Here is a 27,971-nt window from a genome sequence, read left to right as displayed (position 1 = left end):
AATCTTTGGCTCCCCCTGCCCTTGAGTTCTTGTATCATGAGATGTGGATGCACTCCGTTTTTGCTATTTATTATCATCTAAGCCAATGTCACTCTTGTCATAACATATTTGTTGAGACCTAATGATATTGTCCAAAGTCTTTGATCATTTGTTCCAAAGACTAATGGTAGCCATAACACACTTGAGCTCTTTCTCTTTCTTAATCATTAGTTCTTTCAAAGCAACTTGAGACATCTCGAGAGATTCAATATTTTCTTCATACGTTGCTTAGATTTGTTGTAGCTCATTCCTCTCTGTCTTACACGTCAAGAGTTTTGCACAAAGAGCTTGTCGATCGTTAGATATCTTGATGGCATCATTCTTAGCCTTGGAAATCTCCTCATTTAGTTTGACATTATCACTTTTACATGCTTTTAGTTTTATAGTGAGTTTGTCATTTAATTTGGATAAGTTAAGAGATTCTTTATACAACTTTTTATAAGCTCGCTAAAGCTCTTCATCATCACTCCTTGAGAATTCATCATCAGTGTCATTCTCAACCGGACTCTTCGGATACTCTGTTCGTCCTTCAGTTTTGGAAGCCACCATGAAAGCAAGGAATTGTTCATGTCCCTATTCGCCTTGTACTTCGTTGTCACTTTTATCTTTATCAGACTCTAATTCATCATCCCAAGTGATAGCGAAGGCTTTCTTCTTCCTCAAACGAGTAGGACATTCTTGAGCAAAGTGGCCAAATCCTTAGCATTCATAGCATTGGACTCTTTCAAAATTCCCTTGTATTTTTCCTTTCTTCTTCTAGGTTATAGAATTAATTTTGAATTTATCTTTGCTTTTAGATTTATGAGTTAATTTCAAAAGATTAAGATTCTTTTTAAAAAATGACTTTTTAAATTGTTTGACGAAAGCATCCATAATCTTGGAATCAATCTCACAATCCTCATCAGAATCCTTTCTAACTGTATGAGCACTACTAAAGCAATATCATCTTTTTGTTTCTTTTTGAAATTTCTATGTGTGTCATAAGTTTGGAGATTTCCAACCAAATGATTCAGCTTGAGGTTGTTAACATCTTAAGCCTCCTCAATAGCCGTAACTTTTGGTTGGAACCGATCAAGCAAGGATCTTAAAAAATTTCCCATAATCTTGGATTCTGGAATTTTTTTTCACCTAAATTGAAGTTGGAATTTATAATGTCACTCAACTTCGCATAAAATTCATCAAAGGTCTCACTATTTTTCATAGAAAGGTTTTCGAAACTAAACGTGAGCCTTTGAAGTTTTGAACGTTTAACAGAAAAAGTGCCTTCATGAATAGTTTGTAAGATATCTCAATCCTCTTTTGCGACTTCAAAATTGCAAATTTGACTAAAGTCTTCAGGTGTGACGGCGCAAAAGAGAGAATTAATAGCTTTACTATTTCAGCTATTATTTTGGTAATCAGTTAGGTCCCACTTATGAATTGGTTTGGGAAAAGCTACTCCATCAACGATAATCATTGGTTCATTCCACCCATACATGACAAATTGTCAAACTTTTTCATTAATAGATTTTAAAAATGATCACATCCGAGTTTTCCAAAAAACATAATTAGATCCGTCAAGTAGGGGTAGTCGAACCGTAAAATTGACCTCACGAATTGAATCCATTATCACAAATCAAACAAGATCTCGCTCCAAAAGTTTTAAAAAAAATAGAGTGACATGCTCTGATACTAATTGAAAAATCTAGAAATCCCCTAGATATTGATTTGTGATTATATATCAATTTTAAGCAGTAATTAACAATCTCAATCAAATAATCAAGACAAATCGACATAACGATTTTAACGTAGTAAAACCACAATTGAAACACCTCCAATTGTGATAAAAAAAATCACGGGCAAAAGCCACAAAATAATCCACTAAGAAGACATAAAAGAATTACACAAGTGTACTCTCAATTACCTAGCGAATCGACGCTCGAATCAAACCGATCCCAATGTGCCTCTTCTAACCCCATCTTCACTTCGGAATTATTTTGCCCAACGTTGAATCCACAACGTCGATGTCAAATCTACGATGATGAGCCACTTCAGAATCCACCAATGCTTCAGTCCCAAATTCCCCGAAACTCACCGAAGAACAATTCTCTCTTTTGTATTGAATGAAACAAACAATCCTTTGATGTATACTTCTCAAACCATGAATTAAACTCAAACAAACATAAAAAAAAAACTAGCAAAGAAGCTCCAGATATATATCCTAATATCCAAGGAGAAGATCTGGAAGCCGTAACCCTAAAAACAGATGAAATCACATATTTATAGAAAACTGATCCGCGATCTCCGCTCGACCGAGCAGCTTGATCCCCAACATAGTCAACGAAGTGGAAAACATGAAAGAATAGACATCACAAATTTCTCTGCAAGGGTACAATTCGGATTGAATTCGCATCTAAAACTTATAACCTCACTGAAATAAAATATCGAATAAAATTACAACTGAAAGGACTTTTGTCAAACGGGATTGTCAAGAATAGAAATCTAACAATCTCAAAAAAATAACAAACTATTGAATAACTAATGAATAGTGCCTCAACAAAGGTATTGTAGCAAATTCAACCAAAAGCTAATTTAGAAATAATTTGTTGAGACTAATGGAGAAAGAATTTTATAATTTGCTAACTATATTTAACTTTTTTGCTATTTTGATGATGTTGATGTGAATGCTCTAATGACTATTGAATCAAGTTGATCCCAGTGTAATAGTCCATTGAAAAGGAGAATAGTTATATCAAGCGGGGAGAAGTCACTTGGAGGCATAAAAATGAGATATAGTGATGTGGAGAGATCTATCAAAAAGAGTGGTGTAGTAAATCTATGTAGTATTTTGTAATAATAGTGTATGTTTTTTTGTGTATTTATTATGTATTTTTGGATTATGTTATATCGTACAGCGCCTATAGTCAAATTTATTGTGCTCCAGCCTTATAGTAGGTGTACTCTTTTCTATCTTAGAGCATTTTCAATAGAACTGCTATTTCACTTGTCAAAGCTAAAAAATGACAGGAATGATAAAAAGTTGTCTCTGATGATCTGCTATTTCACTTGTTAAAGATGGCAGATGTCATATGTGTTCTCAAATTTAACAAGTGAAATGGCAGATGCCAAGTTTGCCAGATCAGCAAAAATCAACAGGAATTTGACACCAAATTCAGTTGAAAACAACAGAATTAATCCAGTGGGGAACCCATTTTTCATAATCAAACCCAATTTTCAGAATCAAGCAAATTTCAGAATGAAATTGACAAACTCAAATTCGGTTTGATGAAGACAGACAAAAAAAAATTGATGGAGACAGATATCAAAAATTGATGGATGAACAAAAATTGATCAAAAAAATAATTAAGAAAATTTGAAAAAAAAATACCAGATTTAAATCTTTTGAAGATCTGGTTTAAATCCATCGGCAGCTTTGAGTTTCAAAAATCACGATCCCCTCAGATCCATATCAACAACCAGAAAGAGGGAAAAGACAGGCTGAGAGAGTGAAAGGGAGACAGAGTGAAAGACTGCGAAGGAGACCGAGTCAGAGAGAAACCTAAATCAGTAGTCCTGTGTATAGTCTCGCGAAAGCTGTGAGCGTATGTCCTGAAATCAAAACAGCAAGTGATCTGGTTTAAAATGTCACAAAAGATAAAAATAAACAAAAATAAAATCACAAAAAAATCTATATCCAAACAACACTTATAAACTTGGAAGAAAAGTTGGTTGAGATTTGTCAAAACAATAAGTGACTATTGTAGCACCATTATTATAATTTAACAAATAATACTATTCATTGTCAAATTATAACAATAATAATGATATTATAACAATAATGATTGGAGATGTTCTTACAATGATACCCAAAAAATCACATCGTTATTATTTCTTATGAGCTAAAATGAATTACACATCAATCAATAAAGTGGATTGGATGTCCAGTTTTCCAGAATGGAACTTGTCTTATCACTTATGTTTGCCAATGTTGATTACAAGATCAACTTCGATGCTTTGGAATGACTGGTGGCTAGACCACCTCTTTTAACCATCATGTATCTATCACGCATGTTCATCGATTGTTAGTTCAAGCTCCACAGCTCACACATCTTGGCATTGGATCCTTTCACTCTACAAATGAGGGGCATAAAGAACCAAAACTCACCCATTTTTTGCAGAAGCCCAATCCTTGACCGTCTCTCAATGTTTGGTGATAATCTCCCATCTAGCAGCCATTATCATCATATGTTCAACACTCTCTGCATTGGATTTCATAAGTTATAATATGAATGGAGAACATTTGAGCTTTGTCATCCAATATTGTGACAAGCTCAAGACATACATGTTTGTTTTTATAAGCTCCATACAACTTTAATTCCTAACTATTTTCATGAGCATATTTAACGTTATTGATAAATTTCTAAGTCTATATATCAGTCAGTGATCAAGTATTTTTATGAGCATATTTAAGGTTATTGATGAATTTCTAAATCCATATATCAGTCAGTGATCACGGGATCGTGGTTGTTGCTAAAAAAATTGTAAAAATTTAGAGTGAGTTGGTTAGTGGGTATAGTGAATTAGATATCAATTATGACTAACTTTGACCTTTAAATTGAGAGTAAAAATGACTTAGAATAAAAAAAAAACTTTGCGTAAGACTTGCCTTAATACATCCTTACCAAATAGGACTTGTGAATAATTATTCTTTTTTAAATGGTCCAATTACTTTTAAGTTAATTGTCATAGAGTCAATTTTTTACAATCTATTGGGTTAAATTTCTTTAAAATTCACTTTTTTTCCCAACAATTTTTTTCAAAATGCGGTGGGTTCAATTGAACCCATACCACTACATGTGGAGCTGCCCGTGTGTACACATCATTTACGAACATAAAATTTTTTATATATATTTATTTTCCAATTCATCATTTATTTAATATTAAAAAAAAAAAAAACCTTAAAAAGGAGCTTAAGGAAAAACGCATGAAATGAGAAGCAATCCAAAAACTATACCATTCCCCATGACTTCACAGCCTGTTAAAGAGGCCTTGAAACTCCGCAAAAAGCCGACAATCGAAGATAATTTCAAGCCAATCCCATGTGGGATTCTTCTCTTTTACTCATCATCCCCTGTTTCATCTCTGCTCTGCTCTGCTCTGTTTTTATGCTCCTTCTCTCTGCTCTTCCTCTGAAGCCTTAACATTGAAATTCCTGTTCAGATTTTCTGGGTTTTTTTGATTCATCATGTGGGATTCAGAGAGTGAGTTAGTTGGAGGAAGAGACTACAACAATGGAGTGCTCAATCCCAGCAAGCTCAGTGTCAAGACTGATGGGTTTGAGCAAAGAGGCCAAGCTTGGTAAACTTATAAAAATTTGCAAACAAAAGATGATCAATTTTATTGCATGAAAATAGTTAGTAACAATTTTATTTTATTTTTAATTTTAAGAACATGAGCTTATGAATAATAATCTTGTGATTTCTCACATTGAATAGGTATGTTTCAACTGACATCCCAAGTGACTTCTTGATTCAAATTGGAGATTCCACTTTCCACTTACATAAGGTAGTTATTTCTTAGCTCCGACACTTTGCACTCTGTTAATGTTTGGTTTTGTTTTCAAAATATGTTTTCTTAAAAAATAAATAACTAAAATAAAAACCAGTATAGTGAAAAAAATGAAAAAATCTCTCCAACTCTAAGCTTTTGGATTGAAGGTATTATTAGCAACAATGTGTATTAATATAAATGCCTCTATGAAGTATCCACTGCTTTCTAGGAGTGGAAAGATGAACACAATCATATACAAAACGCGAGACTCGGATTTGGAAAAAATTGTTTTGGATGATCTTCCCGGTGGACCCGAGGCATTTGAGCTGGCTGCAAAATTCTGCTATGGAATTGCCGTCAATCTCACAGCAACAAACATCTCGGACCTAAGATGTGCAGCAGAGTACCTAGAAATGACAGAGGATTTGGAAGAAGGCAATCTCATATTCAAAACTGAAGCATTTCTCAGCTACGTCGCCCTATCGTCATGGAGAGATTCCATTCTGGTATTGAAAAGCTGCGAGAAGCTTTCTCCATGGGCAGAAAACCTCCAAATCGTGCGAAGATGCAGCGAGTCCATCGCATGGAAGGCTTGCGCCAATCCAAAAGGAATCAAATGGGCTTATACAGGGAAACCCCTAAAAGTTTCGAGCCCAAGATGGAATGAATCGAAGGACTCAACCCCTGGTGAACACCAGCCAGTGCCTTCTGATTGGTGGTTTGAGGATGTTTCGATTTTGAGGATTGATCACTTTATTCGGGTCCTTACTGCGATCAGGGTGAGCGACTCCCAGACTCTTACGCAGTATTTGGTTAGAAGATTTGGTGAGGAATTTGGAATGAGAAACGGAAAAAGTGCTTGAAAACAAGTGAAATGTAGATATATTTTATTCACATTTCACCTACCTTTTTCATTTCTCTTTCCAAATCCTTATCAAATCTCCTAACCAAACACAACATTACAGGCTACAGTCCTCAACTATATTTGAAATTCTGTTCATATCATATTTTCTGTCAATTACTCATAATTGTGCCAAATATTTATGTTTAGAATTTTGCTAGACTAACAATCTAGGGGGGGGGGGGGGGAAAAACAGGTGAAAGGGATGAGATTTGAATTGATTGGTGCTGCAATAATGCACTATGCAGCGAAGTGGCTGCCTGGTTTGATAAAAGAAGGAACGGTAACAACAGAAGATGGAAGCAATAACAGCAACAATAATGGTAGTAATAGTAGTTGGAAAGGGGGGCTGCATCTGATAGTAGCCGGGACTAAAGATGGCGTGGCAAACATTCAGGCAAAAGATCAACGGATGATCATCGAGAGCCTGATAAGTATAATTCCACCGCAGAAGGACAGCGTATCGTGCAGCTTCCTTCTGCGGTTACTGAGGGTGGCGAACATGTTGAAGGTAGCACATGCTTTGGTTACTGATTTAGAAAAGCGCGTAGGAATGCAATTTGAACAAGCTTCCTTACTGGATCTTCTCATACCATCTTACAATAAAAGCGAGACACTGTACGATGTGGATCTAGTTCAGAGGCTTTTGGAGCATTTTCTTGTTCAGGAACAGACAGAGAACTCGAGTCCAAATGCAGAGTCTCTTTCAGAGATACACATGTATGAAGAAACTCAAACGGGTCATAATGTTCTTAATGCCAAGATGAGAGTGGCAAGGCTTGTGGACAGTTATCTGACAGAAGTTTCCAGAGATAGAAACCTCTCCTTAACAAAATTCCAGGTCCTGGCAGAGTCCTTGCCCGAATCAGCAAGAACGTGCAATGATGGACTGTACCGAGCTATTGATTCCTATCTTAAGGTAATTCAATTACAACTCTACACGTTTTTCGGTTTCTTTTACTTTCATTTCAATGATTTATCATGAGAGTTCTGTGTTTTGCTATATATATACTATTGCTCTATACAATATCACAATGGGCAGTGTAAAGTGAGTGAACTTGTGCTTTTGAAAATGACTAATTTATTAGAAAGGTTAAGAACTCTTTAAGATATTGCTAAGTATGAATAGAAGACAGATTTAAAACAGTTAATCGAATGATTTCTCAATACTGAAAATAATAAAACCATAAAAGACATTACAAAAAGTGAATCTAAAGGATTTTTTTTATTAATATTATTTTTTAATCATAATTACCCCTCTCATACTGTGCAGTGCTAGAGTCTCAGAGTCTCATGCACTGAGACTGCTCTTTATATCGTATAAATTATAGCAGTTCAATTTTTTGAAGTTTTTATAACAAAAAGTATGCATTTGTTTTTATGAAACTACGACATAAGATTCTGATTTGCGTAAAACAGGACATAACCAATTGATGTTATCCCATAGAAGAAGAAAAAAAAAATTAATTAGTACTCCCTCTGGTTGGAAGTTTGATCTGTTCTATCAAACTGGCAGGCCCATCCAACACTCTCAGAGCACGAAAGGAAGCGACTCTGTCGTGTTATGGATTGCCAAAAGCTCTCAATCGATGCCTGTATGCACGCTGCCCAAAATGAACGCCTTCCATTGCGTGTGGTGGTGCAAGTACTCTTCTCTGAACAGGTCAAGATAAGCAATGCAATAGCCAACAGTTCTCTAAAAGAAGCCGCTGATGCTCACTACCCACCCATGGCATCAAACAAGAAAACCTTACTTGAAGGAACTCCACAGTCATTTCAAAAAGGATGGGCAGCAGCGAAAAAGGACATAAATACACTCAAATTTGAGCTTGAGAGTGCTAAAACCAAGTACTTGGAGCTCCAAAATGATATGGAGAGTTTAAAGAGACAGTTTAATAAGATGGAGAAGCCGAAACAGACATCAGCTTGGACCAGTGGGTGGAAAAAACTGGGCAAGCTCACCAAGATGACAGGTTTTGAGACTAATGATTTCGGAGCGCAGAACCCAAATGCAGAGCAGACTAGAAAGACAGCCAGAAGGTGGAGAAATTCCATTTCCTGAGAAAGTTGGAAGAGAGAGAGGTTTCCCAAAAGGGTTACCTAGAATTCAACTCTTTATTGGCTGCAATATTGTTGTTTTTTTCTTTTTGTTTTGTTTCCATTTTTTGTCTCTTTAAAACACCACCAACCATCACCACATCCTTCGACCTTCCACCATCAAGCTCGACTAATCTACCTCTATGCTGCCATCCCCAACATACCCTCCACCATTTCCCTCCCTACGTTCGATCTTTTCTCAATAAAATTCATGATTAAAGTGCTCTAACAAGAGAATGATGTGAATTATCCAATTGAAGACAGAAAAAAAAAATATGGGTAGGTCACAAATCATAAAATTCTAATAACAAAGTACATAATATAAAAATTATTCAATTTACGAATAATTATAACTGTGATTATGAGAGAAATATTTTATTTGGAAAAATATCCATATTAAAAAAACAAACAAAACCATGAATCACCACTCGAAATTCTAATAAAGTTATAAAACAACTAGGATTAATAAACTTCATAACCATCCATAAATGATATAGTTTTAAAGATTTTTAAAAAACAAAAAAACACTCTTAATTCATTCGTATTTGACCTGAACGAGATGGTACACTAGCTGAAATGGCTGAAATGGCCAAATTAAGCCGGTACAAGCCAGAAAATCATGCAAAAGAGTGGACCGTTTTTTAGATGAAGCAGTGAATACGGAACCCTTTTGGCCAGTCAAAAACAGGATTTATAACTATGATCTTGATAACATGTCCATCACACAGTGAAAAATGTTTCTATCATTGATACAAATCATATTAGAGAGAAAGACAGAGACAGAGAGAGTAGTCAATGGGATTGATAGGGCAACTTATTAAGACAAACAATTGTTGGGATATACCTCCTTATTGGAGTGTGGGACCCAATTGATTTGTTAAAGAATTTTAATTTGGCTTGGTTTAGGTATAACATATTTTTATATATTATATTTGTGGAGATCTAATTCAATTTGAATACAATTAGGATTTGTTCACAAAACCTAAGATTTAATAACATATATATATATATATATATATATATATTGTTTTGTACTTCACAAAAAAGGAGGACAATTCGAAGCACTGTGCGGCTGGCTGATTTGTGTTGGTACGCTCTCGGATAATTTCGGCAACGTGTGTATTGGTTTGGTTCGGCTTTCGGTTCTATTTTGGTTTGTTATTTTGGATCTTCTTCAACTCTGGTTCAGAAGATTTTGGTTCATCTATTTGGTGAGGTCTTTCCTCTTTGTTTATTTGTGATTATTTGAAATTCACCTAAGGGTGATTTTGTGAGACCATTAGTGTCTCGTTTGTAATCGTTTGGAACTTATTTGGTTGATAGTGGAATCGGATTTCGATCCCGTAGACGTACCTCACATTGAGGGAACCACGTAAAATTCTTGTGTTGCCTTTGATTTAATTTTTCCGCATTAGTTTTTATTCTCATTGATTGATTTACTTGTGGAGAATCACATCGATTTTCCCTAACAACTGGTATCAGAGCATACGGTTTATTTGGGTTTAATTATTTGTGTAAATCAATGGAGGGGAATGTGGGTCGTATGTCTAGCTTCAATGGAAGTAATTGGGTAACTTGGAAAACTAAAATGGAGGACCTATTATTTTGTAAAGATTTGTATGGACCCATTGAGGGTGCTAGTGGCAAACCCGAGGGTATGAAAGATGATGAATGGAATAGGCTTAATCGAAAAGCCGTTGGAGTTATCCGTCAATGGATTGATGACAGTGTGTTTCATCATGTTGCTACTGAAACTTCAGCACATGATTTATGGAAAAAATTAGAGAGCCTTTATGATAGAAAATCAGCCACAAATAAAGCTTTTCTATTTCGTAAGTTGGTTAATTTAAAATATAAAGAGGGCAGCCCTATTCCGGAACATCTAAATGAAATAAAGAGTATTGTTAACCAACTTGCCTCTATGAAAATTGTTTTTGATGATGAGTTGCAGGCTTTGATGCTACTAAGTTCTTTGCCCGAAAGTTGGGAGACTTTGGTTGTGACCGTTAGTAATTCGGCGCCTGATGGAGTTGTCACAATGGCCCAAGTCACTAGTAGCTTGTTGAATGAAGAAACTAGAAGAAAATCAGCGGGTTCCTCTCTTTCGGAAGCATTTGTTGTGAGAGGCCGAAGCAAAACAAGGGGGAGGAGTAAGACTCCTCATGGTCGTGATCAAAGCCGTGACAAATCAAAAGATGGTTCTTTTTCAAAGAAAGACATTGAGTGCTATTATTGCCATGAGAAAGGACACATGAAGCGAGAATGCCGAAAGCTCAAGAATAAGGAGAAAAGGCGTGACAAAAGTGTGGACAAGAAGCAAGAAGACACAACGGCAGTTACTACCAATGGTGATCTCATGGTCGTTTGTGAAGATGATTGTATCAATTTTGTGGGCCAAGAGAGCAATTGGGTGATTGATTCCGGTGCTTCTTTTCATGTGACTTCTCGAGTTGATTTCTTCACTACCTACACTGTAGGAGATTATGGTTCTGTTCGAATGGGTAATGAAGGTTTGTCCAAGATTATTGGTATGGGTGATGTTTGCTTGGAAACAAATTTGGGCTGCAAGTTGTTGCTTAAAGATGTGAGGCATGTTCCCGACATTCGCCTCAATTTGATCTCTACCGGGAAGCTAGATGATGAAGGCTACAACAACAAATTTGGTGATGGAATATGGAAGCTCACAAAGGGTTCCTTGGTGGTATCTAAGTGTAAGAAGACTCATACACTTTATTCGATGCAAGGAAAAATTTGTAAAGGTGTTGTCAATGCACTTCAAGATGATACTTCTACCGAATTGTGGCACAAGCGGCTTGGCCACATGAGTGAAAAGGGGCTGCAAGTTTTGTTCAAGAAAGAGCTTCTACCCGATTTGAAAGGTACACATCTTAAAACTTGTGTTCATTGTTTGGCCGGTAAACAACATAGAGTTTCTTTTCATAAAAATGTTGCTTCTAGAAAAGAAAATGTTTTGGAGTTGATTCATTCGGATGTTTGTGGTCCTTTAAAAGTTAGAACACATAGTGGTGCACTTTATTTTGTTACTTTCATTGATGATTATTCAAGGAAAGTTTGGGCTTTTCTACTAAAAACTAAAGATCAAGTTTTAGAAGTATTTAAGCATTTTCAGGCCATGGTTGAAAGAGAAACAGGGCAGAAATTGAAGTGCATCCGATCAGACAATGGTGGTGAATACATTGGGCCATTTGATGAGTATTGTCGTAGCCAAGGTATTCGGCATCAAAAGACAGTTAAGAAGACTCCTCAACAAAATGGAGTTGCCGAGAGGATGAACCGCACCATTGTGGAAAGAACAAGGTGTTTGCTTTCACAAGCTAAATTACCAAAATCCTTTTGGGGTGAGGCATTGAAGACAGCGGTTGACGTGATCAATTTGTCACCCTCCTATCCTTTGAATGGTGATGTTCCAGAAAGAGTTTGGACCGGTAAAGATGTATCTTATGAGCACTTGAGAGTGTTTGGTTGCCGAGCCTTTGTTCACATTCCAAAAGACGAGAGGTCCAAGCTTGATAGCAAGTCAAGACAATGTATTTTTCTTGGCTATGGATGTGATGAATTTGGGTATAGATTGTGGGATCCGGTCGACAAGAAAGTTATTCGAAACCGTGATGTTGTGTTTCTTGAAGACCAAACAATTGAAGACTTTGGCAAAGGTGATCAACTGGAGCCAAAAACTAGTGATCTCATTGATATGGATCCATCTCCTTCATCTTCAGTTGATGATGAAAATGGGGGAGATATGCAGCTACCTATTGAAGATGTAGAGGATGATGCTATTCAAAATGAAGTTGAGCCAGAAATTGAGGAAGGGCATCCAACTCAAGAACCACCACCACAACTTGAGTTGAGGAAATCTACAAGGGACCGACAACCTTCAAGAAAGTATCCTCCTAATGAATTTGTGTTGATTTCTAATCAAGGGGAGCCTGAGAGCTACCAAGAAGCAATTGAGCATGCAAAGAAAGGTGATTGGAAAAAGGCCATGGAAGAGGAGATGAATTCCTTAGTTGAAAATCACACTTATGATTTAGTGAAGTTGCCTAAAGGGAGGAAAATTCTGAAAAATAAGTGGGTCTTTAAATTGAAAAATGATGGCAAAAATCTCTGAGGTACAAGGCACGTCTTGTTGTGAAAGGCTTTGGGCAAAAGAAAGGTATTGATTTTGATGAGATTTTCTCGCCAGTTGTGAAGATGTCTTCTATTCGGGTTGTACTTGGCATGGCTGCAAGTATGAACCTTGAAGTTGAGCAACTTGATGTGAAGACCGCATTTCTGCATGGTGATCTTGAAGAAGAAATTTACATGGAGCAACCGGAAGGATTTGTGGAAAAAGGGAAACAGAAATTTGTTTGCAAATTGAAGAAAAGTTTGTATGGCCTCAAGCAAGCCCCGCGGCAATGGTACAAAAAATTTGACTCTTTCATGATGAATAATGGTTTTTCTAAAACCACTTCGGACCATTGTGTGTTTGTGAAAAATTTTCCAGATGGTAAATTTATTATTCTTTTGCTTTATGTTGATGACATGTTAATTGTGGGTCAAGATTCTACCATGATAAACAGGTTAAAATTGGAGTTAAGCAAGTCTTTTGCTATGAAAGATTTGGGACCAGCAAAGCAAATTCTTGGTATGAAAATTGTTCGTGATCGCAAAGAGGGGCTGATTTGGTTGTCTCAAGAAAGCTACATCGAGAAAGTTCTTGAGAGGTTTAATATGGATAAAGCAAAGCCGGTTGGTTGTCCACTTGCGGGTCACTTCAAGCTTAGTTCGAATCAATGTCCTACAAGTGAGAAAGACAAAGAAGAGATGTTGAAAGTTCCTTATGCTTCAGCAGTTAGTTCTTTGATGTACGCCATGGTTTGTACAAGGCCGGATATTGCTCACGCCGTTGGTGTGGTGAGTCGTTTTCTCTCTAATCCGGGTAAAGAACATTGGGCAGCGGTAAAATGGATTCTAAGGTATCTTCGAGAGACTTCGAAGGTGTGTTTGTGTTTTGGGGATGGTAAACCGATGCTTGATGGGTTCACAGATTCTGACATGGCTGGTGATGTTGATTCTCGGAAATCTACTTCGGGGTATTTGATGACTTTTGCAGGGGGAGCTGTGGCATGGCAATCTAAATTACAAAAATGTGTTGCTCTCTCAACTACCGAAGCTGAATTTATTGCTATTACAGAAGCTTGCAAAGAAGAGTTATGGTTGAAGAAATTTTTGCAAGAGTTGGGTTTAAAGCAAGAAAAGTATGTGCTTTATTGTGATAGTCAAAGTGCTATTCACTTGAGTAAAAATTCTACTTTTCATTCGAGATCGAAACACATTGATGTGAGATACCATTGGATTCGTGATGTGTTAGATTCGAAATTGTTGCAACTCGAAAAGGTTCACACAGATGATAATATTTCAGATATGTTGACAAAGACTTTGTCAAGGGACAAACATTTAAAGTGTCGAACTTTGGCGGGTATGGTTGATGTCTCCACCTAAGTCGGTAGGGGGAGAATTGTTGGGATATACCTCCTTATTGGAGTGTGGGACCCAATTGGTTTGTTAAAGAATTTTAATTTGGCTTGGTTTAGGTATAATATATTTTTATATATTATATTTGTGGAGATCCAATTCAATTTGGATACAATTAGGATTTGTTCACAGAACCTAAGATTTAATAACATATATATATATATATATATATATATATATATATATATATATATATATATATTGTTTTGTACTTCACAAAAAAGGAGGACAATTCGAAGCACTGTGCGGCTGGCTGATTTGTGTTGGTACGCTCTCGGATAATTTGGGCAACGTGTGTATTGGTTTGGTTCGGCTTTCGGTTCTATTTTGGTTTGTTATTTTGGATCTTCTTCAACTCTGGTTCAGAAGATTTTGGTTCATCTATTTGGTGAGGTCTTTCCTCTTTGTTTATTTGTGATTATTTGAAATTCACCTAAGGGTGATTTTGTGAGACCATTAGTGTCTCGTTTGTAATCGTTTGGAACTTATTTGGTTGATAGTGGAATCGGATTTCGATCCCGTGGACGTACCTCACATTGAGGGAACCACGTAAAATTCTTGTGTTGCCTTTGATTTAATTTTTCCGCATTAATTTTTATTCTCATTGATTGATTTACTTGTGGAGAATCACATCGATTTTCCCAAACAACAATTCTATCTCAAAAGTTTTCTGATGCATTGGAGTCATGCATTTTTAAATGATAAATCAATTCCAATCAATTCCTCCAACTTTGTACCGAAAAACATTTCTAGGAATTGAAATTCATCAAAATACTATTCCAGTTCCATTTCAAGGCAAGCAACGAGTTGCATCCCAACAAAAATTGAGAATCCAATGCTATCATATGGTTAAAATATACAAAATGTTGTTAAAAAAAATAAAATAAAAAATATAAAAAAAAAAGGAAAAATAAAAAGGCCTAGAATTGAAGATGCATGCATCTACATCACACACAAGTCGAATACATAATTTAAATAAGAGCAAGGATCCTTTAGAGTTTTTTTTTCTTAAAGTTTCTTAGAGTCGTGCATTGTGTGGTTGAGATTTAATGACAAGTCACATCAATTTTTCAGTATTAAATCTCAACCATACAATATACCACTTTAAGAAATTTTAGGAAAAAAACACTCTAGAGGATGCTTGGTGTTTAAATAGATACAGCATTATACGACAATAAATTTTACCTTTAATAATGGATCCTTGGCCAATTGTAAAGCTGAATGAATGGCTTCTGCCCTGGGTCCTTTGTGCTAAATGTGTACCTTTAATAATGGATCCTTGGCCAATTGTAAAGCTGAATGAATGGCTTCTGCCCTGGGTCCTTTGTGCTAAATGTGTGTGTGTGTGTGAGAGAGAGAGAGAGAGAGAGAGAGAGAGAGAGAGAGAGAGAGAGAACAAAAAGCCAAGTTAATCTAAGGCAAGCCCACAAAAACTCAACCTTCAAAAACTAGCTAAGAAAATCTAAAAAATAGTAACATTGTATTTGGAACCAAATCCAATTTTGAAGATTTTGATTTGAAAAGGAGAAGGGAAATGAAAGAATTTGAAGGAAATCTTTATGTTAGGAACTAATTTGAATTTAACAGAAATGATTTTCATTTTTTTCCATTTGGGTTTGATTAACTGGCTGAAATTCATAATCTTTACCTCCAAAACTTCTGAGAAAGATCACCATTTTTCCCTGCAGACAATAATTATAATAAAAAAAATTAAAATTAAAACCATACTGTACAATGAAAACACACACACACACACAGATAAATTGTCTTGATTCATAAAACTAGCACAACACACATACATAAATAAATTGTCCTGATTCATAAAACTACAAAAAACTTTCTAAATGTAGTATATTTACAAATTTTGAGTGAGATTTTTTTGTGGTGAATGAAAAAAGAACCATTTGGGGGGGGGTCAATCTCGTTTACAAACTAAAATTTGGATAGGAATTTTTTTTTTTTTTTTTTTTTTTTTTTGTCTTGTTACTGAATAGAAGAATTAGATTAATTCATAAAACCAAGATGAAATTGAACTGAAATAGTTGGAATTAGGTTTCTAGTTCTGAAAATTAAAGTTCAGAGATTTTCAAAATGGTGTGAAATTACATAGAGTTGAAATCAAACTATTTTTTTAATGAATAATTCCATGAATTTTGGTTTTATACAATTTTAAAAATTAAAAAAAAAAATTTGAATGAGTCCATTACTGGAGCAGCTGTCACTGACAACATATATGATGTGCCATGGTCCACAATCATACAACATGTATCGTCTTTTTGTCGAGAATCATTTAAAAAAAAAAAAAAAAAAAAAGATAATTATGGGGTGTTTTGGGAATTTGGCTTTTAGCCACTTTTTTTAGATTTGTAGCAAATGCCAAAAGTTTTTTTTTTTTTTTTGTATTTTTTTTCATTTGGCAAGTTGGTTTTTTGCTACTTGTGAAATTACAATTCTACCTCTTATGGGTCAAAATGTGCAAAATGGGTGAAATTATAAATATTTTAAATTAAATGGTGGTAGTTTAGTCATTTTATTGTGATTTGACATCATAAACAAATATTAATCAAAAAGGTTAAAAGTAACTTTTTACCAACTTCTCAAATCATTTGTCTAAAAAAGTCAAAAGCTTAGGGTTGGTTTGGGATGTTCTAAAAAAATGTATTTTTTGACTTATTGGCTTATATGGGTTGGGTTTGGTTTGGGTTGGGTTTGATGTGAAGTGTTAGAGAGGTGATGTGATTTAAATAAGATGATATGACTTAAATAGGATAGTAACTATTTGACTTTTTGTATTATTTAGGTCATGCCAAACTTGGCCTTAGTTAAAAGCCAAAATGCCACTTTTTTACCATCTTCCCAAAATAGGCCTATATATCATAGGCTCATTTTGAAAATATAAATTAAAAGTCAAAAATTAACTTTTAATTCATTTTTGGTCACATCACCTCTCCGAGTAAAAAAAAGTTTTCTTCTTTCTTTGCTTCTCTATATGTTTGCGAACAAGAGTGCGAGAGAGTTGGACACCGAGTTATTATTCGGGGATTGGTGAATTTCTGTTTAGTTTAGAATTTTCAGTAGTTTTTTTAAATTAATGTATTTACCTTAAAAGAAAGGGAGAATATCAATATAAAAAAATGTTGAGTGTGAAAAAAATAATTACAAAAGAATAAAAGTACAAGTAACTTATGCATTTAATTATGTGAAGAAATCTTATACCTTCATTAGTTGGGGGAAAAAAATTACTCTCTACTTTTTTGAAATTCTCTCTAAAAGAAAAATTGATGAAAAGTCCATCCCACAATGATACAAGGTATTAGATTTGAGGTAAAATCTTATTTGATGATAAGGACACATTAGAAAAGTTGATGACGCTGGAAAAGTCGCCGGTGGCGACGACTAACGGTCGTAAGTGGTGGTAAGATAAAGAAATGCGTGATATTCAACAGATAGGTTATTAAATGAATGACATGTATTGCATTTCAATATATAGTTTAATTTTGTAAATTTTAATAGATAAACACATAGGTTGATTTCAACAGATAGATTGACTTCAATACATAGACTGACTTCAATACATAGACAGATAGGTTAAATTTCAAAGGATGGTTATCTTTTTTGACAAATTGTGTACTTTTGGCCCTGAGATATTAGAGTTTGGCTCTAATGGTCTAAAAAATTAAAAACTGGACTTATGATCAGTGTCCTATAAAAAATGTAAGAAAAATCCTAAATACAATATAAACAAAAAAATTACATTTATTGAATTATTTTTAAATTTCTTTACAAATATTTTAATTTTAAGGTGTATTTAGTTTAAGTAGAATCTAGAAAACAAAAAAAAATTGACTAAAATATTTTTTTTTTAAATTACTAATTACTAAAAATAAAAAAAATACAAATTGAAATTTTAAAAAATTAAAATCATACAAAATTAATATATTTTTACTTTACAAAAATAATAAAATTATCTTTTATATATTGATTATAGATTCAACAAACTATTATCATCATATTACCTATACAAAAAATATACAATTTATCATTTATTTTTAATCTAATACTATTACTCAATTAATCATCTCACCTTAGTCATAATTCACTCAACCTAATTCTAAAAATAAACAAGACCTATAGGTACTCCATTTGGCAAGGGCTTTTGTGGCAATTTTAGCCACAAAAGACAAACACAGACTATTTTAGTCGCAACAAACAAAACATTACATTCAACTCATAATCATTACATTATTCTCTCACAAAAAAAGTTAAAAAAGTCAAAAAGTCAAAAAGTCCTTCCCAAACCAAGCTTTTTAGCTCAGATTAAAATAGCCAAAAAGCCAACTCACTTCCCAAATAGAGGCAGCTTATTTTGGTTATAACTTATTTTTTGACTTTTTTATTTATTATAAAAAAAAGTGTAAAAAAAAATATAATGTGACCTAAATAAATTAATAACTCAATAAAAATATTATTTAAATCATTGAAAACAAAAATATCAAATATTATTGAATAAATTTGTCAAATTTTAATTCTATAGATCATGTGATGCCTCGTACGTTTTAAATTCTTTATTTTTAATTGCATTAAGACCCACAATTATTAATCAATATCACTTTATATCTTAATTATAACTAATACATTTTTTATCAATCAATTATAAAAATCATAGTCTATCTTAAAAAAATCAACAATGATTTATCCCACTAAAAACATCACCACTAATAACACTAATGCATTATAAAAAAAAAAAAAAAAAAAAAAACACCACAACTCCAAGACCAAAACATCACATCATTAATGGCGGGACCCACTGCCACCTAATTAGTGGGAGCACTAATTAGTGCTCCCAAGCATTTTTCTAAAAAAATATCGGAAAGAGATGGAAAATTTTACAAAATCACAACAAAAAAAAAGTAAATTACACTCGCCTCATCTAAAGTTTAAAAAAATACAATTTACACTTTTGACATAATTATACTAATCTTCATAAATTTTTTATTCACATAACATTTTGACCATTTTTCATCAGTAATTTATTACTCATATAAATAACAAAATGACATTATCATCCATTTTTTACTAAAATCTATATTTGTTTTATTTATTTTAGTGTCTATCCACTATTGACATTGGTTTCAATTACTTTAATCATACTAAAAAAAGATTAGTGTAAAAGTGTAGAGTTAATTATTATGCCCTCATTTGGCATGGGATTACCAGACTAAAATAGTCACAAAAAAATAAAATAGACTAAAAAATTAATAAGATAAAATATCACATTCAAACCATAATCATCTCACTTTTTTTCTCACAAAAATCAAAAAAAAAAATCAAAAAGTTATTCCCGACGAGGTCTTTTAGCTTAGACTAAAAAAGTTAAAAAGTCAACTCATTTATCAAACGAAACCTATATTTTTTTTTTTTTATTTCAAGGTGGCGAATTTATCCCTTTTTTTTTAATGGTGATTTTGCAAAATTTATCTCTTTTCTATTTTTTTATTTCATATATATATATATATATATATATATATATATATATATGTGTGTATATATATTTATTACCCCACTAAAATAAGATAATTGTTTGATTTTCACATTTTATTGCAATGTTTTTTTTAAAAAAAAAAGAGGTTGAATTCTCGCAAGTTAACCATTTAACTTGAAAAAGTGTTTAGATTTGGTAAATTCATTTTTGAGCCGATCTCAGTGATTAAAAATTTATTTTTAAAAATTTAGTGGGTAAAATATTTATATAAAAAATTTAAAATAATTGGATATTAGTAGTTATAGGGCTCGTCAAGTATTTCATCTTTATAAAAAATTACGTTAATCGAATATCGATAATTACTTAATCGGATCATATTCTTATCAATGGTAAATATGAATTTAAAAATAAATTATTGACAAAAATTATTCTGATTAAATAACTATCGATATCCAATCAACATAATTTTTAACAAAAATAAAATATTCGATAAATTTTCACATTAATTTAGAGTAGTGATTGGTAGCTCGAAAGAGCTCCCCCGAATTTCCCCTGAAACGAAAACGACGTCGTTTTCGTCGTTTTGTTTTGTTTTTTTGTTTTTTTTCATTTCAGAAGAAGAAGAAGAATTTCATAAGAAGAAGAAGAAAATCAGAAAGAAGAAGAAAGAAAGGGAAGAAGGAGGAAGAAGAAAAAGAAGAAGAGAAGGAAGAAGAGAAGGGCTGGAGGGGCCATCAACCAGGGCGAGGGGGAGGCGGAGGCGGAGGTGGAGGCTGGGCGACGATCGGAGCTGAGCTGCGACGATCGGACAATCGGGGACGACGATCGGAGTGAGCTACGACGATCGAACAATCGGGAACGACGATCGGCGGGACGACGATCCCCCTCCATTCCTCTTCCCCTACTCTTTCTCTTCTCCTCTCCTCTCCCTCTCTCTGTGTTTTGAGAGATTCGGGAGACAATTTTTCAGGAGAAAAATCATTTCTCATTATTAAAATTAAACTTGCAATGAATCCCACCAACCCAAATAATGTGCACATGTATCTTTTTAAAAATAACCGCCCAAAATTTAACCGGGTTGAAATACAATTACCACGGTCCCCACACGTGGTGATGCAGAACATCCTGAACCGTCCAATTAAACAAACAAAAGCAAAACCCCATCTCTCTCTCTCTCTCTCTCTCTCTCTCAACAAATCCTCTTTTTCTCTCTCTTCTGTCTCTCTCCCTCCATAACCCCACACAAATCACGAGCTCTCTGTCTCTCTCTTCACTCATTTTTCTCACCGCTCTTCTCTGTCCCTCCCCCGTTTCTCTCTATCTCTCTCTCAGGTCCATGGTGGTTGAACTTCAGATGAAAGTCCGTTACAAAATACCTTCTGGGTTACTCATCTGAAGTAAAACCCAACAAACCCAATAACAAGAGAAGAAAAACCAGCACACGAAATGCCCATGGAGGGTCAGAGAATGGCTCAATTGATGCTCCTCTGGTGTAGAATCCGAAGCTCTCGCGTAGCCCTCGTGGGTGGCAATCACACCGCTTCTAGGTTTTGCTCTCGCTAATCCCCTTCCTCGTCTCCCCCTTGTGATTTTCCTATCTTTTCTCTACCTGGGTAATTCCCAGATCTTCCAAACAATCAAGCTCTTATACTTTTCTAAATCACATTTCTGATCTGAAATCATAAATCAATCGAATTTCATAAGAAATTTGAGTATTTTCGCGATGGAATTGGGTTCTGGGCATCGATCCAAGAGAGAAATCGAGACGAAACGATTGAAATCGGAGACAATCGGGTTGAATTCCGATGCCCTTTTGGTGATAAAGCTTCCAACTTCACAGGTTTTAAGGGTTGCGTCTCGGTCTCTGTTTTTAGCCTTTCTAATACTTGCATTGCCTTCTATTGTCTCCGTCATGAGAGGACCCCCGAATTCTTTGTTTGACTATGAAGCAATTGGGTCTGATTCGTTCGGTTTCGAATTCTTGCCTTTGCTTTTTCACGATTTGTGGGACGAAGGATTGCTCATAGAAGGCGATAGAGCTCTCGTTGTGAGCTCTCGTGTTGGGAATTTCATGGATTATTCGGAATTCTTGAACGAGAATGATATTGATTTGGCAATCGAATCCGATCTAGAAAGCCAAAGCTTGATTCCAGATGAGACATTTGATTTCTTATTCACATTGAACTATAAAGTTGCTAAATCTGTGGATCGGGTTATCAAAATTGGTGGTCTTTTGGTTATGCAACTAAGCAATGACCCTTCAAATACTTTCCAACAAGACTCAAATTACAAAATTGTGTATATTAGGCGATTCAACAACTCCACTGTGGTTGCAATGAGAAAAACAGGTTTGATGATTGAGTCGGTGAATTTGCCAAGAAAGCTGCAACATTGTGGTAGTATGGTGGAAGCTAAAAAAGAGGTTTTGAAGGGTTTAGAAGATGTATTGTTTGAGCCACCGCCTAGACGAGCATTGGCAAAGTCGAGTGCTTACTTGGAAAAACCCAAATTCTTGCCAGACTTGTTACAAGATTCCCTGGAAAGTTACAAAAAACGAATTTTCATCACAGATGACAGTGGCGGTGTTGTGGAATGGTTTAATAAGAATTACCCAACAAGGGATCAGCATTTTGAGGTCTACAATTTGGAGATTGATCTTCATGAATCGATGAGCACAAGGATGCCGAAGATGATTGGGATGTCGGATTGGTTCATGGAGAATGTTAGGGAGGAGGATTTTGTTGTGATGAAAGCTGAAGAGCGGGTGGTGGAGGAGATGATGAGGAAGAAGACAATATGTTTGGTGGATGAATTGTTTTTGGAATGCAAGAACCAATGGGAAGGTGGTTTGGAGGAAAATGAGGGAAAGAGAGCTTATTGGGAGTGCTTGGCATTGTATGGAAGGCTTAGAGATGAGGGGGTTGCTGTGCATCAATGGTGGGGTTGAATTTTTAAGAGAAGCTTTGCTAGTTGAAGATGCTTCTCAATGCTTTAGCTATTCTATGTTATGTGAGAGAGAGAGAGTGTGTGTGTGTGTTGATGTGAATGTTTATGTTTGTTTAAAATAAGCCTCTGCTTTTGATGTTCTTGATGTTGTGCATCAATGGTGGGGTTGATTTTAGAGAAAGCTTTGCTAGTTGAGGCTTCTCAGTGCTTGGCTATTCTATTCTATTCTATGTTATGTAAGAGAGAGAGTGTGTTGATGTGAATGCTTATGTTTGTTGATTAAGTCTCTGCCTTTGGTGGTGGTGGTGTTGTGCATCAATGGTGGGGTTGATTTTTAGAGAAGCTTTGCTAGTTGAGTTGAGGCTTCTCAAATGCTTGGCTATTCTGTGTTATGTAAGAGAAGTGTTGATGTAAATGTTTATGTTTGTTGAAGTCTCTGCTTTTGGTGTTCTTGTCGCTGTTGAGTTGAGTGCTTTTCATCTTCTTGTTCCTTGGGTAGTTCTTCTATTTACACAAAAATCAATTACAGAATTTAACACAACTCTTTCGTAGGGGTATTACACCTACAAAATTGAGAATTTTGTTAGATTTCAAAACTGTGAAATTTCCTAGTTCAAACTGAGAAAATTCACCAAATTATGAAATTTTTAATTTTTCTCTCAACTTTAAAGTGTGAAAATTTTCAGTTTTAAAAATGAAAAGGTAAGAAATCATTTCATGTGAAAGGATTGTTTCTAATTTTTCATTGTGTGTATTTTAAAACTTTTTCTTGACTTTTATGTGTTGTGGTGTGAAATAAGATGTTCACACTGTTCAAAGAATTCCCTTGTTCTTATTTGTCATTGTTTAATGGAATATTTGATTATGTTTATATTAAGCACCGTTTAGCAGTGATGTTGTCACTATTCGACCTTTGTGATTCTATAATTTACTATAATAAATGGACTTAGTTATCCTGGGCACTCTTTTTGGGTTTCTTCTCTCACTTCTACTTTTTAATTTGAAAAAAATATTCTATAATTTATAATAATTGGACTAGCTATCATGCACACTCATTTGGCTTCTCTTCTAGTTTATGGAAAATGACACTATACTTTATAATATCTGTATTGAGTGGCGTTTTGGAAAGTTGGTAAAAAGTTAATTTTTTGACTTTTTGATTTTTTTAGTTATTTTTTTGGCAAAAAACTGTGCTGTTTTGGGTAAAAAAAGCTGATTTTTTTGGCTAAAAAAGCTGAAAAGTCAAAAAGTTGGCTTTTTAGTATGTTCCCAAAAGAGCCACTAGTGTACTTTTTATTTTTTCATCTTTTTTAGGTCACATTATTTCTCTATTTTTTTACACATTTTTTTGTAAAAAGTTAAAAAGTATATTTATTTAGATCATTTCAAACAAGTCCGATCACTGAATTTAGAAAAGAAAAGAGAAAAAATATATGAAATTAGGTGAAAGTAAATATATTTTATTTATTTAATTTTTTTTAAAAATTTTTAACCAAACATAACGTTATAGTTTTAAATATAGGGAAAAAAATAATAGTAGATGCATGCACTAATTAGAAACAGCCAAAATTGGTCCTATTATAATTTTGATTTACTATGAATTGTCAATTAGATTTAAAATTTTAAACAAAAAAAATCTATTAAGGGGTCTTTTGAGAACAATGGTAAAAAGTCATTTTTTTTGTTTTTTAGCTTTTTTAGTCAAAAAATTCAGTTTTTTTTTATCCAAAACAATCTAATTTTTTTGTTAAAAAAAAATCATTAAAAAAATTAAAAAGTCAAAAAATTGACTTTTTACCAACTTCCCAAGCACTACTAAATCTTCATCGATGCTGTCAATGTCAATTAGATCGAATGACATCACTCCAACATTCTAATAATAGAGGATGGAGGTGTAGTATAAAAAGAAAAATAGGTGGTAGCTCGAAAGTCTGTGGCCCGATTTTGGGTCGAATTTTTTTTTTCTGGCATTTGAATACACAGAGAGAGAGAGAAAAGAGAGAGAGAAGGAGAAAAGAGGAAGAGGGAAGAGAGAAGAGGAAGAGAGAAGGAGGACGACGGCGGGCTGGTGCTGGTTCTGCCGACAACAGGCTCGTGCTGGTTCGGGCTGGTTCTACCGACGAAGGAGGACGACGGCGGGTGCTGGTTCTGCCGACGACAGGCTCGTGCTGGTTCGTGCTCGTGCAGCAACTCAGCCTCCGCCGCTCCTCCGCCTCTGGTTAATGCCCCCTTCTGTCCAGTTCTCCCTTCCCTTCTTCTTCTTCTTCTTCTCTCTTCTCTTCTTCTTCTTCTTCTTCTTCTTCTTCTTCTCCCCTCTTCTTCTTCGTTTCTGATTAAACACAGGAAAAAGGCCAAAAAAAAAAAAAGACACCAAAACGACATCGTTTTGGTGTTGAGCCAAATTCGACCCACGAATTTCGAGCTACCAACCAGGGTTGTATGAAAAATTTAAGAGTAATACTTGAGAGCACTAACAAATAGAGAGTTTTGGGAGGAGTTTTAATGAGTTGGTTCGCTTAATGATTTGATGGTTGCTTTCATGTTTTTTGTTTTTTTTTTTTTTTCTTTGCATTTCTAATTCATTAGAGCTATTTAGTGCTCTTATTTTTAGAATTAGAGCTATTAGTGCTCTTGTTTTTAGAGTTCCCAATTAATTTTTAAAATTTAATATTTTAATTTATTAAAATAGTTAACTTTTTAAATAAGGCCTTAATAAATTACAAATGGGTATGTTGCATTTTTCATCTTTACACTTTGATGAAAATTTTATGTTGGTTCTTTTTGTTCCAATTTGGATAATTTAATTCTTATATTTGGAGTTCAATTTTTAATCATCCTGTTTAAATTTTTTTTTACATGTACACTTCAAGAGAGTGACAAATGTCAAAATTTTCAAATGTTAACTTTCAACTTGAATGAAAGTACCAAATTAAAACTACAATTAAAATGTAGGAACTAACCTATTCAATTTAAAATAATAAGGATTAAAATAAAATTTGAATAAAATCACAAGCTAAAAATATAATTTATGTATTACAAATTAAACTATTCACATGTGTCGGCTCCACATTCATATAACTTTGAGGTCCACACTTTGTTGTAAATAATTGGTAATTTAATGTGTAGTTTATTAAAGATCAATATATATATATTTTTTTAATGTTATTTTTAAGAGCTATGGAGTGGGTACATATTAGAATAAAGAAGCAGATTTGGTTTCAATCTTGCTGTTGTGTGTGGAAGATGGTTGGCTTTGGGAGTATTGTAGTACAGCTTCACATCTTCATTATCATCTTATTCTTGTGCTGAATAATTGAATTTATAAGACAGGGCCTGCCTGAGTTCGCAAGGGGCTATGGTGAAATAATTTTTCTGGATCTTTTTAGATATTTATAAAAAATAAAAATAAAAATCACTCTATACGGTTTAGAGTTTTCAGAAATAATTGTTTGAGTTTGCAATTCGTTTTTTTTTTTTTTATATGCTTGGTATTTGGTAACATTTTTTAAAAAAATATATAAATATTATAGTTTTTAAGTGTATCCATGTATCTACACAATAAATAAATAAAAATTGTGTAAAATATTTTTTAAAAAAAATACTAAAAAACACATAATTGGACCATAAAGAGAGAAAAAAAAATAGGCCACACAAAATTAGGCTTACGACTAATACATATACATATATTTTATATTTTATTTTCTTAATTGGACTAACAACTAAAACTTATAAATATTTTTTAATTGGGCCTTTTATCAATTAGGCCAAATAAATTTTTTGAGGCCCCCTTTAAAATGGCCTAAATTAATTAAACAAAATTAGGCCATTTTAAGTTTTTAATATAGTGCAAGATTAATTTTGAGGGTCTTTTTTTAGGCCTAATTTTTTGGGCCCTAGACACAGGTCTCACCAGCCTTGGCGAAGGGCCGGCCCTAAGAGATGAATAACTATGGAAGGCGACTAGTGAGCATTTTCTTTTAAAGATAACATGTACCTTCAAAAAAAAAAAAAAAAAACTGAGATAGCGTTTCGTTAATTATGATTTGAATGTGAAGTTATATTTTAAGTTTGTGAATTTTAGAATTATGATTTGAAAAGAAAAAATTTATTTAGTTATGAATTTTGAAAAGAGTTTTGAATTGAATTTTAAATTGAGTATTGAATTTTTAAAATGAGTATTTAGTTTGTGAAAAGTTATTTGATTATGAGTTTTGAAAAAAAATTTAAAACTTAATTTAAAAACTTATAACTTATAACCAAACACACAATTCAAAACTCAATTGAAAATTCTTTGCAAAACTCATAACCAAACTCTTTTTAAAATTTAATTCACAAAAAATAATTATTGAAAAAAATAATTTTTATCTAAAAAATTAAAAAAATTTGGAAAATATTTTTTTATTTAAAAAATATTATTATTTGTTAACAAAAATATTCAACTAGTGGTTTAAAATTACTTTTGATTGTATATTTGGTTGGAAATTTTATTTTAATTGTTTTGTTTAAAAATATTTTTTTATTTTTTAAAAATTACTGTGAAAATTTAATTTTTATTTAATTTTTTTTTTTGTTAATTTTAAATTAATGTTCAAATAATTTGTCATTTTGATCTCAAAAAAATATTTTCTATATTTGAAAAATATCAAAAATAAATATAAATTTTTTTTTCTCCAGATAACAAGTGCCAATTGCGTAAAAAAAAAAAAAAAAAAAACACTATTTGACTGGAGGTCCGAGAGGATATCCGAAGGACTACTGAGTAGACCTAAAAATTCAAAAACTGTCCAGACAAACGACCGGGTAGGCCAAAAATTCAAACACTCTCTAGTTTACCAAACATGTTTTCAAGATGTGTTTTGAAATTGATTTGGAATAATAATTTGAAAATTGTAATCAAATAGAAGGTTGATTATTAATGTGGAATCATGATTTGAGAATCAAACCAAACACAGCCTCTATGTTTTGAGATATGGAAGAATTTTTTTATAATTAGATAGATGTGATATTTGTAAAAGAAAAAGTGAAACAATTACAAATTTGATGTGACATTTTGTCTAATTGACTATTTTAGCTTATTTTGTCCTTTTGCAAATTTTAACTCAAAAAGCAAAAAACCACCTTTGCCAAACAAGGCCTAAGGGTCTCAAAAATAAATCAAATAACATTGCATTGTCATATTGCATTAAGACAAGGCGGTTTACAAATAGAACTTTTCTCATTTTTTTCTATCTGCCCAAACAGAACCTCTTTCTTGTTAGAGTAATGTTATATAAATTAGTAATAAATTTTACAAACTTTTCCATTTATTAATACGACACTTGTTACGTAATTAAACTGAGTGTCATTCTCATTCTTTTTTAATGCATAGCACATTAAGGCTTATTTTGAGAAGATAGTAAAAAGTGACTTTTTGACTTTTAACTAAGCTTTTGGCTTTTT

General features: G+C 33.5%; 2 protein-coding genes and 1 long non-coding RNA gene across 3 annotated transcripts; 2 read left to right on the top strand and 1 right to left on the bottom strand.

Annotated features, from left to right (window-relative positions):
* Positions 1-1,794: 1,794 nt before the first annotated feature.
* Positions 1,795-15,812, bottom strand: LOC114310659 (uncharacterized). Its single transcript, XR_003646196.2, has 6 exons — positions 15,753-15,812; positions 15,290-15,433; positions 5,033-5,243; positions 4,184-4,277; positions 3,407-3,627; positions 1,795-2,399 (listed from the first exon to the last, which is right to left on the bottom strand). It is a non-coding gene; the product is annotated as an uncharacterized LOC114310659 (long non-coding RNA).
* On the top strand, positions 5,128-8,615 carry LOC114310658 (root phototropism protein 3). The gene is made up of 5 exons (XM_028256719.2): positions 5,128-5,376; positions 5,514-5,583; positions 5,781-6,347; positions 6,666-7,388; positions 7,986-8,615. Exons 1-5 carry the CDS (start codon positions 5,264-5,266, stop codon positions 8,529-8,531), a joined length of 2,019 nt encoding a protein of 672 aa, XP_028112520.2. The 5' UTR covers positions 5,128-5,263; the 3' UTR covers positions 8,532-8,615.
* A 5,497-nt stretch (positions 15,813-21,309) lies between the features above and the next one.
* On the top strand, positions 21,310-22,533 carry LOC114310644 (uncharacterized). The gene has a single exon (XM_028256694.2). The coding sequence runs from the start codon at positions 21,310-21,312 to the stop codon at positions 22,531-22,533; it is 1,224 nt and encodes a 407-aa protein (XP_028112495.2).
* Positions 22,534-27,971: the final 5,438 nt, after the last annotated feature.

The sequence above is a fragment of the Camellia sinensis genome, chromosome 2 (assembly GCF_055761805.1).
Source record: "Camellia sinensis isolate YWXY chromosome 2, ASM5576180v1, whole genome shotgun sequence".
NCBI classification, from domain to species: domain Eukaryota; kingdom Viridiplantae; phylum Streptophyta; class Magnoliopsida; order Ericales; family Theaceae; genus Camellia; species Camellia sinensis.
This window is presented reverse-complemented; position numbering and strand designations above follow the sequence as displayed.

Excerpts from the sequence above, each read along its gene's own strand:
- LOC114310658 (XM_028256719.2), top strand. The coding sequence starts at position 5,264 with ATGTGGGATTCAGAGAGTGAGTTAGTTGGAGGAAGAGACTACAACAAT. Across the intron at positions 5,584-5,780 it reads CCACTTTCCACTTACATAAG|TATCCACTGCTTTCTAGGAG; the intron begins GTAGTTATTTCT and ends GCCTCTATGAAG. Across the intron at positions 7,389-7,985 it reads CTATTGATTCCTATCTTAAG|GCCCATCCAACACTCTCAGA; the intron begins GTAATTCAATTA and ends TCAAACTGGCAG.
- LOC114310644 (XM_028256694.2), top strand. The coding sequence starts at position 21,310 with ATGGAATTGGGTTCTGGGCATCGATCCAAGAGAGAAATCGAGACGAAA.